At 43.2% G+C, this 11,760-nt stretch overlaps 1 protein-coding gene across 1 annotated transcript; it reads right to left on the reverse strand.

The window, feature by feature from the left end:
- Positions 1-230: 230 nt before the first annotated feature.
- Positions 231-4,877, reverse strand: wfikkn2b (WAP, follistatin/kazal, immunoglobulin, kunitz and netrin domain containing 2b). Its single transcript, XM_055057544.1, has 2 exons — positions 4,211-4,877; positions 231-2,718 (listed from the first exon to the last, which is right to left on the reverse strand). The coding sequence occupies exons 1-2, from the start codon at positions 4,394-4,396 to the stop codon at positions 1,171-1,173; spliced, it is 1,734 nt and encodes a 577-aa protein (XP_054913519.1). The 5' UTR covers positions 4,397-4,877; the 3' UTR covers positions 231-1,170.
- Between the last annotated feature and the right edge of the window lie 6,883 nt (positions 4,878-11,760).

Consider the following 11,760-nt stretch of genomic DNA (forward strand, 5'->3'; position numbering starts at 1 on the left):
TTCTGTTTTGAAGTTTTTTAGGGTAAGCTTTGAGTCGGCTGGGAATGTGCGACTCCCAAGTCTCTTTTATCAGCCTGTCAGATCGACGGAGCACAGGAAGCATCACTATGTGTGTGTGTATTTTATGCACACAGCAAAACACTTTAGAAAAATCCATTTATTTATAAAGATATTACGTACACGACAAAATGCAAAGCCTACATGGCAATAAATAGCCCCAAAAGAAAAGTTGATAAAAAAATAAAAAAAAGTACAAAATTGGTTGTAAAAGAAACAACAGAGTTGTAATGACAAATAATTTTTAATCAAACAAATCAAAGCTTATATTATGTTTAACAGGTACTTTGGTTTGATATAATGTGTATATACAAAGTTCTGGATTAGAAGTAGAGTTTTAATAATAGACTTTACACATACAATGCCATTTAAATTATATAAAAATAGAAAAAAAGATCTGTTCTCCATTCTGCTGGAAGACGTGAAAAGTAATAATTAGTAATAAGCTGCAGTGCAATGAAATAGGATGGGCCCCAGTATATTTCTGTTTGGTTCTTTTTGGTTCATTTACATTCTTGGTATCACAAATTCTATTTTTACATCGGAAAGAAAACAAAAACCACTAAAGCATTAGGATTACAAATGGCTCTGTAACCGTTTCCACACTGAGACGTTGATTGAAACCAAGTTTCCAAAGAAATATGGTCGATTACAGGAATTTTACTATTTAGCATTTGTTACATTTTGTCATTTTAAAAATTTGTTCAATGTTACAGTTTCACAAATTTTCACCTTAAACAAGGTTGATTTTTTTACTCTTTTATAAATAAAACAATTTGACACTGCATTTAAATGTTATCAGGCTTTCGTTGGAGACCCGAAACCATTAGGTTCGACTAAAGTAAAAGCAAAATAAATCCCCAAGGCAGATGCCTGTTCACAGCACAATAAGACAAAAGTTAAGGACATCTCCGTCCTATATCATTAAGAGAAACAGAAACTAAAATATACAAGATCCTAGATGAACACGATACAACTGGGCACAAAAAATGAGCAGAGAACTCCAAGAAACATAAACTTTCCAATCAAAATATTCAAACAACGCCTCATTGAGGTCGAGCTCACAACAGTTAGTTCAGTTTTGTCAAGTCTACGCTTTGTGCAGTGAGAAACCTACTGAGGGCTGTTGGTGATTGCTTTGAGGATGTCGCAGGTGTTCTTCGAAATCACCTCTTTCAGTTTCCGTACCCGGCGGGGACTGGAAGTGCCCACGTAGCTCTCGGGCTGGAGGACGGCCATTCCTTCGCTGACGTTGCCCATGATGATGACCTGACCTTCCGCGGCCGCGGCCGTTATGTTTGGGCATGGGCAGGTCCAGTCCATGTTGAGGAACGTGACTTCGAGAGGTTCTTTGCCGAAGAAGCGCAAACCCATCTTCTCGTCCTTAAAGATCTCCTCCACAGTCACGAGGGCGTGGCCTGAGTCTTTCTCTTGCGTAATGTCCGTCATGCGGCCCAAGACCACAAAGTCGCTCCTACAGAAGCTAGTCACTATCTTGCCTCTTGGCTTGCAAGCCTTGCACTGGTGGTTTCTGGGGAAGGGGCACATCTCCTCGCAGAGCTCTTTTGACTCAAAGTTGTTGTCATTTCCCTCACAGCCTCCATAGATGAAGGGCTGACACTTGCCCATGGTGGTAATGTACGCCCACCGCGGCTCATAGGCCTTACAGCGGCCCTGCAGGGCAGGCAGTCCGCAGGGCCTGGACAGTTCTGGCCCACAGCACTGCATGCAACTCTCGTATGTGTCAAACACCTTTCTGAGTGACTGGTCGTTGCTGCTGCGGCAGTGTCTGAAGGGAAAGCAGTTGTTGGATTTGGGCTCGTAGTACCAGCTGACTTTCTCCAGCTCTGTTCCACAGTCCTCCTGGCTCTCAAAGGGGTTTTGGCATTCTTCAGTGAGGCACCCTCTCAGGTTCTTGGGCCCCGGAGTGCTGAACACCTCTGCTGAGAGCACAGTGAGTGGGTGATGGGCCTGGACCGAACCAGACGGGTTCCAAGCCATGCAGGTATAAACCCCAGAATCTTGCAGCCGGGCATTATAGATGACCAGCTGGCCAATGTTTGTGACCACCATGTTCCCCAACACAGTATTGGGTCTCATGATCACCCTCATGACTCCCAAGGGCAGCTGTTTCTCCCACGTGATCTGAGGCTGAGGTTGACCGGTGATATCACACAGGAAGCTGGCTGTTTGGCCCACGTTTATGGTCTGATGAATGGGGCTGGTGACCAACGTGGGTTGTTCAGGTTCCATCGGTAGCAGGACGGTGGGCTGAAAGGAGGCGGTCGTAGGACGAAGTGTGGTCATTTGGGGAAGCGAAGGGCTCGTGTTGGGCCAGGTGAGGTGGAATTGACACGTGACAACCGAGAGGGTGATGCCCTTAGAACACGCCTCTGCATCCATGAAACACTTGTTGTAGTAAGTCATGCCATCTGAGGCGCAGGTGAAGTTCGGCTCCTTCTCGCAGCGGTCCCGGCATTTACATGAGGGGTGGCCGTCCCAGATGACACACTCGGAGCCCTGCTGGGTGCACATGAAGCCGGCACACGATGCTTCTCTGGGCACTCCCACAGGGCCATTCTTCCCATCCACGTAGCGGGCAGCAACGCAACTGTGGTTCCCACAGACATTTTGGCAACACTTTTCAAAGGACTCACACTCCTGTAAGAATCAAAGAGAAAATTGCTCATGAAGGATGTTTGGTGCATGCGGTGGATTTTACAAGTGAGGAGCAGAAAGTGCCTCGCACAGTGCAATCAACAAAAACAATATGAAACCTTGCAAAGCAGCCCAACACCCAGAGCTTTCTCATATTTTGTCAAGTTGCAAACTCATTTACTTGGATTTTATGTGAAAGGCCAAAATAAAGTATCACATCATTTCAAGGTGGGTGTTAAACAAGTCTTGATTTTCTGCGTATTTCTTTTTAAAGAAATATTAACCTTAGGCATGGATTCTATTCAGCTTGCTATACCCATAAATAAAATCCACTGCAATTAATTACCTTCAGACCTCAGGTAACTTGACCTACAGAGGCCAATGGTGTGTACTTTACTCTTATTGTCAATCAAGATGTTTTGTAAAGGACTTAAGACTCTCTCATGTTTCATCCATAGCCAAACAGTTGATGCCGTGTCAAAGGGTTGCAGGACATTTGTATTTACACACAAACCTTTAATACATGACACACACCATCTGGGGAACACTCCTTCCGTTTCAGTAAACGTCATGGTTTCAGGAGTCTTACAGATGAACACGTATAAATTCACTGAATAGGTGGAGGCAGGGACAATGTTGGCTGAGCATGATAAAATGATAATGTCATTTGACGAAGAATGGTACAAATGTACCTAATTCCTCAATTTGAATGATCTACATGATAACGATCCCCCGTCTACTTCCTGTTGCCGTCTTCTTTGTGGTTTGCGCCAGTGGTTGGTGATCATAAGAAAAAAGTGTCTCCATTGCAGAGGAGCAGCCGATGGCGCCAAGGTAATGGGAATGACAGATCTACTATTAGTTGTGCACTAACAGGAGAGAAACACTGTTGAAAAAAGTTCAGTTTCAGATGATAAACGTGAGAGATCAAATTTGAAGGTTCAGGGCGGCTTAGAAAATACTGTGTGACAAGAAAACTAACAAGCCTAAAACATGGAGGTGGCTGCATCATGGCCAGGCAGACTGACAGGAAGCTGGTCAGTCATCAGAGTGATGCATGGGGTGACAACTGGTCAGAGGTGGAGCCTGACCATAAATTTAAAGGCAGATAAATAAGGAAATAGTGCAGCTCATTCTGGATGTGGGTGTTGAGAGTGGCCCAGTCAAAGTCCATATTTAAATCATGTTAAGAATCAGTGGTACTCTGACTGAGCTTTAGTTTTTTTTTTTCCTTTCAAAATATTTGGGGCTGAAGGCGCACACAAAAAAATTATTTGTAAAATAAATGTAGAAGGAAAACCGGAAGACCGTGATGTGTCGATTTCCGTTTATATTGCAATTATGTAATAGCCTACTTATGTATCGGTTTTTCAATCTGTATTCATAAGCAATAAAAACATGAACAAGTTTAAAGGGTGTGAATACTTTACAAAAACACTTTATAACCATGAAAGTACAGATATCAAACTTTAAATCTCCTCTGCAAGTAAACTACCTCATCAGATTCACATTCCCGCGTGCAGGTGCTCATGGCATCCACCCACAGGTTGGAGTTCATCTCATTGGGGCAGATGCCCGCGTGCGAAGAGGTGACACGGGGCAGAGCCGCGCCGCCGAGCTCCATCCGCGCGGACGCGCACGCCAGGAACCAGATCCACCGTGGAAACAGCATCCGGCGCATCTCAGCTCGACAAGTGGTGAAGATCGGAGACAAGAGCTGCGGGTCTGGGATCCAGCTCTCCCCCCCGCCCCCAGCCCGCCTTTAAGAAACACGGACACTTGTTCAAAGAAATGCCGGGCGACTGGAAGCGACCCGATGCGGTCCGAGCCGATGAGTCCCGGTGAAGTCGCGCTCTGCTCTCCGCGCGCTAATCTGCGGCCATCGCTCGCGATGAGACAATTAGGAGTTGCTCCTGCGATGCGGGAAGAAGCTTGTTTTAATAAGTCGGAGCTCCACTTTGGGGCTGGGGGCCGAGCGGGGGCACCTGCCTGTTAAAGGGGTTGCTGGTAACCCCGTTTAACCCTTTGCGGTCTCCGGCGGCGCCAGGGCGCGCGGCGCGCCAAGACGCGCAGGAGTTCAGGAAGGGAAACGTGTTGCCTTTTGGAGACGACTGATTTAACGACTGCTGAGATTAAAACCAGATGTCCCGTTTATCCGCGGTCTTAAGGTGGAAATGAAAAATGAAGAGCTTTGCTCCGGAGGAGGAAGCGGAGGAGGAGGAGGAGGAGGAGGAGGGATGTCGACGCCGCTCGTCCTGCGGCAGAAGGTCAGGCTGACTTCACGCGCGTCGGTCCGGGATGACTGAGTCGTTAAATCCCGTGGCGGATTTACAGCCGTTTCTCAGTCAAACATGCAACTCTCCTGAGCAATAATAAATTTTGAACATAAAAAAAAATCACATTAGCTTCAATTTTCATCAGAAGGTCCAAGGCATGAAGTATCCATGACCTTCTCAGTAAAATGTGTGCATATGTTGGTGTCAAAGCAATAAAAGTCTTTCTTGTGGTTTTCGTTATTTTTATGGCACGTCTTGGTTAATAATCGCCCACTGCTCAGATCTGTGCCATCAGCCTAATCTTTCTGTCTCCATCCGAAAGGTTTTAGTTTGGGACCCAATAAGGTTCAAAGGTGAATTCAAATCCACCTGGCATTGGAAAATCAAACACGCTCCACGAATCCACGTCAGTTTGTGACAAACAGAGACTCAAGTGGATTTTAGTTGGAATCCGTGACACTGAAATGACATCAAAGATGGAAAAAAAGAATCATAAAAAGTTAAAGAAACCTAACTGGTAGAACGTAAATGATCTTATTAAGGCTCGATTGTGATAAAGGAAGGTCTTCAAGTGGAAATTAATTAACACTGAATGATCTTCTGAATTTGGCTTGTTTTTATTATTATAATTTATAACACTTATTCTCCAATTCAGTCTGATTTTGTTCATCTAATGTGTGAACGTGACAGAAAAATGGGCCAAAAAAGCTCAAGTGTTCAACTCCGACCTGACATCGAAACAACTTGTGATGAAAGAAATATAAAGTTCCAACAGCAGGGAATTTTTATTTAATAGGACACGCAGTGGAAGGAACATATTTTTGTTTTTACAAATCAAACCAAGATAAACAAAAGCGGGGTATTTTGACCGCCCCCCCCTCCCACAAAAAATACATATATATCTACAATATAATGGAAGCAGTAACAACATGTACTATATTTACATGCAGAGAAAGGAAGAGAGTTTGATCAATGCTTTCAAGATCCCAGTTGAAAAAATGCTCAAGATTAGTCAAGATTAAGAGTCGAACTGTTGTTGGTTCGATTCCCGGTCTCCACTGCACGCCGTTCCCCCTCTCCGGTCCGTCTTCTGTCTATTTACTGTCCAGTAAAGGCTGATGGTGCCACAACAGATTTAGGAATAAAAGTTGTTTCCATGCACCCATCAGTACAAATATACAAAATACTGCAACACACAGAGAGTAGAAAAATGAAAATACTTTGCTTGTACTCCAGTTGAAATCAAATTAAGCTGCCTGGGAGTTTTTTCGTTTGCCTTTTCTGAATAATTTGTAGTTTTCATCACATGTGAGATATTTATAGCCTAAAACGCAGACAGTTACATTTTGTCCTAAAAAAATAAAAAAATAAAAAAGTGGAGAAAATAACCTAAGTTTTAATTTCGGGTTACATAGAAGTAACAGAGTCTAAACCCTGGAAGATCTGTGTGCAGACTTAACTTTGAAGTTAAATTTGTTGCTCTAAAAATCGTCTGTTGGACTATTTTGAAATTGCTAAAATCAATAAAATCAATGACTGGATCTCCTTTGGGTCTCGTTCCTTTTTATCGCGACCACAGGCGAGTCTTTGGACCTGGATGGACTGTTAAATGAAAAGCTTTGAAGCCCCAACCCATCTCCATTTCACCAAAACACCAAAGCCTCTGCTTTTCTCCAACCAGAAGACTGACCGTGACCTGAGGTCACAAACACCACATGTATTGGGTGGAACCAGCAGCCATGTCCAGCTGTTGATCACACGACTGTGTGATATAGAAAAAAAAGTGTCAACGCTGTAGTTTCGTGAAATACACTCATTTCAATACAAAAATGTCTTTGTTTTTTGTTTGTTTGTTTTTAATTGACATGCTTTGCTGTGAAATTACTGACTACAGTTTCTCCCAGACCCTCACACAGCCGCTCCGAATTAGGAGATTGTCACTTAAAACGCCAAATAAGACACCGACGTCTCCTCTGACTGGCTGAGAGTGAACGCCTTGGCTGAATTATTAGTATATGTCACGTAAGCGTTGACATTCGTCGCTGTGTGCCCTTTAATGAGTTGCTGTGTTCACTGGCTTGTTTTTTAATGGAACTTAACGAATCGATAATGCGTTTTTCGACACTGGCAGGACATAGAAAAGGCTTGTGCAGATGTGCAATGGATGCAGCAGCAGGTGTTCCGCAGCACTGAATCAAATCCTCGACGAGTCGCTCCGTAGAGACTGAAAATAGCAAACATGGACGCTCTCCCTTACAAATCTGAGTTGTGAAGCTGCAGGGGTGAGACGAGGACAGCGCAAGTTCTGAAAAAAAAATAACAAAATAAATTAAAAAAACAAAAGAGTTACTTTGAAGAGCAGGAGACGTTCCCCTCAGCAGGCATGTGTGTTGGCGCAGCGTTTAATGAATGAAGCTGTTATTATAATTTGGGCTGCTCATTCCTTTCCCGTGTAAACCGCTTTGAATGGTTTCCCCCACAGTTCAGCTGAGGACAGGGGAGCTATTAGTCTGCCTTCCAGTGCAATAACTGCGGACTCACGCTGTGCCAGAGTGTATGTGGTGGGGATTGTTTGTTCTGGATGCAGACACTGATTTTTCTGAATGTGTCTGCGTTTTGTTTGTGTGCAACAAGCAAAGCCGTTGTTTATCTGGAACCTTGAAGAGGCTGAGGCTCTCAAACCTGCAAGAGGGATTATAACTGTTGTTCCTCCACTAATCACAAACAACTGCTCATATTATGCGTGTCTAAGGTCAGCTTATCGACTCTGCAAAGTTATGTTGCTAATGCCCGAGCAAGCCGGCCATTTGACGTAATAAACGTGAAATGGCCGAAGAAAACACATGATGTCCTTTGTTGCGTCATTAGCGATAGCATGTTGACGGAGGCTGTGCGCGCAAACCTGCCACTAACCCTAACCCTAACCCACTCCAAGGAACGAAACTCAGGTCTTCATTATTGAGCTGAAACCGTCTTATGCAGATGCCTCTTGGGTTGATGTCTAAATGCATTAAGTATTAAACTGAAACTGCTTTAAATGGGAGCTGTCAAATAGCCGTTTTTTCTTAGGCAAGGATCCTGCTAGCTCAGGACGCAGTAAGCTGCTGAAATCGATGCATTCTTGGGTCAAGCCGGTTATATTTTATGCAGAATGTTTCTGGCACCGACTCTTACAAAGAAATGGACGCACCAGAATCCGTCTTTCTTAACAGCCATATAATGAAACATGGCACCCTTGACTAAAGCACTGCGGTTGCCGGCTCCCAATGCCGGGTCATGAGACATTAAACCAGTGGGAAGAAGAAATACGGTTGGAATGAAAACCAAGCCTGACTCATTCCTCTGCAATCCAGTTGCAAAATAGTTTTTGTTTACTGTACTTTTAATGCTTTCATCTTTAAAGTTCCAGTGAAGTTTTGTATCGCCTTCATGGTCTTCTTGCGCCCCAGGCGAAACTCCAACTTATCCAGCATGATTAGTTTTAGTGTCCCTGACATATCAGTCGTGATTTCCAAAAGATGGAAATACGTCCAGACTGTACCACAGAACCAACGGACGGGACAGCTGCAGAACCCAAGATGGTTTCAACTAATTAAACCATCATGTGGACCAAACATAAACCCTGATAGGTTAAACGATCAATAGTTCTAATAGAACCATTTGAGTCCAATAACAATTAATTTGTTTTCTATAAAATATGCAAGTAGAGCTCATTGATGGGTAATTTAGTCGAGACGGGTCAGCATGAACTAATAAGTCTTCAATAAAAGTTTTTTCTTTTTAATTGTTGTGTGTTTAGGCTATAGATGGTTCATCTGTAATCAAGTGGGAATGAGTTTACCTTCAGGCCAGGTTATTTAAGGATTCAGTTTTTGATGTCAGTTTGTTCGAGCACAAAAGTATTTCAACATTACCAGGAGACCAGGATAAGGACTCATGGTACAACATGGAAAGGGACAGATTTGAGTCAACTGGTGTAGTCAAACGTTTTCCTTGCAGCTCAGTTTAGTAGTTTGCAACTGTTTAGACATTTGAAACGTTCTACATTTTTCATCATTTGTCATCCACTAACAATGGTAACGTCTTCATTTCACATTCACTTTGTGGTTCAATAACCACGATCCATCTCAAAATGGATTAAAGTAACTTTATTTCACATGGACATGGTCATATAAAAATCTTAATTCATGAGCTTCCCTATTCCAAAGTTCAGAAACTTCTTTAAAAGTCCTTTAGTCTTCTTGCTCCCAGTCTTCCTTGATGGTGGCCACAGCACCCCTGGTGGGAGCGATGGTGACGGCACCCTTGACAGCGAGACCAATAGTGGTGCCGACTTTTGCCACAAACCCCTTGGTGGTGGCAATACTGGGTTTGATGCCAATCGGTCCCATTGGTGTGACGTCAAAGTCTTGATGCCTGCAACGTTCACAGTTCTGTTTTTCACTGGACTCTGTCTCACTACCCACAGTCACAGTTCTGTTGTTGTCCTCAACCACAGTTAAAGTGATGGCATTGGCTACAGCCATGTTGCTGTTAACAGTCCTATATGATAGTGTTGAGGCCAGTCTGGGGTTTTCTCTAGGTCCCTCTCACCATTTGAAAATCTTCATGTCAAGGTTAACTGGCTGTTCCCACTTGCACCCTTCGGCGTTTTCCTTGTCATGCTACTAATAGTCAGTGCCATATGGCACAACTGATCAAATCAAACTACCCAGCAGACTGGGATTGCTTTGTTTCATTACCCTGTCATAAAGCTAATTGAACAAACAATGCATGTGGGGTTCCCCAAGGCTTGGTTTACAGCCCACTTCTTTGTATCAGTCACATTCTCTGAATAGCTCAGATTATAGAGCAGGATAATTCAAAAGTATTTCACCACATGCCCATAGCACTCAACGTTTTTCCACCCCAACATGACTACAGCGTCTAACAGGCCTGGTCTAAGCCTGATCTTACTTTTATGTCGGTGACGGGAAAGCCCAGGACTTCTAGTAACTTTTCAGAGAACTCTGGGGAGCGAAAGAACATCCTAGTCAGATCATCTTTGCAGACAATAATATTCTGAAACATTCTGGCAAATTCTTAAAAAGTTTTCTAGAAAGTTCTAAACTTCTTGCTCAGTCATGTTTTATGCCTGAGTTAGGCGCCTGTGGTACAAAGTGCTGGGGCAAGTCAGAACCCCAGAACCCAACTCTCCTGCCACTCCAGACAACAGACGATTCTGGCAGCAGTGCTCTCGCCCACCTCAAGCCATTTCAGTTTTTGGCATGTCAGAGACAAAAACAGGGTGTGTACATAATCAGCTTTTATAAGCCATCTTCAGTTTGGAGCTTGTAAAAACTCCACAGATTAAGTATGGAGGAAATATTAAGAAATCCTAGCCGCAGATTGCCTCTTAGTAGAACGAGAGGCATCTTGCCGTGAGGGATCCGAGATCTGCTCTTCCTGAAGCCATTGCAGCCTGGATCTCTTTCGCTGGGTCTGACTTGCGGACTTATCGGAAATAGAACCCAGGTCACAGTTTTACAAATGACTCACATTTTCCATCTGTTTCACAAACGCCATTTCATGGCAAAGCGGGTACAAGCTGCAGAGGTCATTTCAGGTGTGGGATTTTCATTTGGAATCCTTCTCTCTCTCTTTTTGTTTTTTCTGAAAAACCACATCAGGCAATCCAAGGAGCCTTAAAACAGGGAGCAAAACAGGCCACCGTCAGTCAGACTGCAGGAGGAAAACAAGCCCTTCGGGGAGCCAGCGAGAACATTCTTAGAAAAGCAGCAGCAAAAAATGTTTACTGAGAACAACGGTGGCGGGTTCCTACAGGATCAAAAAGAGTAAAACCTCTCTGCAAGAGAGGGGGGCTGGTAATTACTAAAGTGTGCTACACCTGGATATTTGAAGAAAAACGGGATTATGTTCATCTCCACCATCCTTGGTAATCCAAACTCCAGGACATCGCACCGTAATCTCAGCGCAATAAATTGAGATGGATGACCTTACAAGTGCAATGCAAACATTCGGATGCAGTGGCTGCAAGTTTAAAGAGCGCCACCCCTGGACTGAAAGCGCCATCTGGTGGTTATTGTGGGCCTTTGCACGTTTGATAGACTGATAAACGTGCTCACTAGGCGCCCCCTGGCGTTCAAAGAGTATTACAAGAAATAACCCAAAGACTAATGTACTGATGGGGGTAAGAGTAAGAAAATTCACAAATAATATTATAAATGGAATTCAAAAATAACTGTAAGTACACACATTAAGTATTTCAAGTTCAGTTCAGGTTATTTAATGGTAGAACAGGGAATTAACTGATTAGATATAACTGGATATTATTTTTTAAAACATCATAAATTCAAGATTTAATGATTTACTAATTTATGCATTTCATAATTTGCAGATTCCCCACAACAATAGTGAATCCTGGACGCAAGCGGCTAAAATGAGTCCACTCTGTGGATTTTAATGATTGCAATCATTCACCTACATACATAATTCCAAAATAATTCATTTTCTTTCTATCTGCCCTCAGCACCTAAGTCTTCAGTTCTGTTTCAATTCTTTAAGTTTCCCCCAAAAGATTTGTATGTATATATATATATATATATTTTTTTTCTTCTCAATTTTAAAATTGTATCTTCTTTTGACAACGTGGCAGCTTTCACATCTAGTATTGTCAGTGGGAGTCAGTCAGAAAGTGGGCCAAATGTTACCGCATCAACGAATAGTTTTTACCTGGTAGAGCTAATGTCAGCAACAAAGCACACACAGA

Source organism: Poeciliopsis prolifica, unplaced genomic scaffold (assembly GCF_027474105.1).
Source record: "Poeciliopsis prolifica strain line A6 unplaced genomic scaffold, Auburn_PproV2 SCAFFOLD048, whole genome shotgun sequence".
Classification (NCBI taxonomy): domain Eukaryota; kingdom Metazoa; phylum Chordata; class Actinopteri; order Cyprinodontiformes; family Poeciliidae; genus Poeciliopsis; species Poeciliopsis prolifica.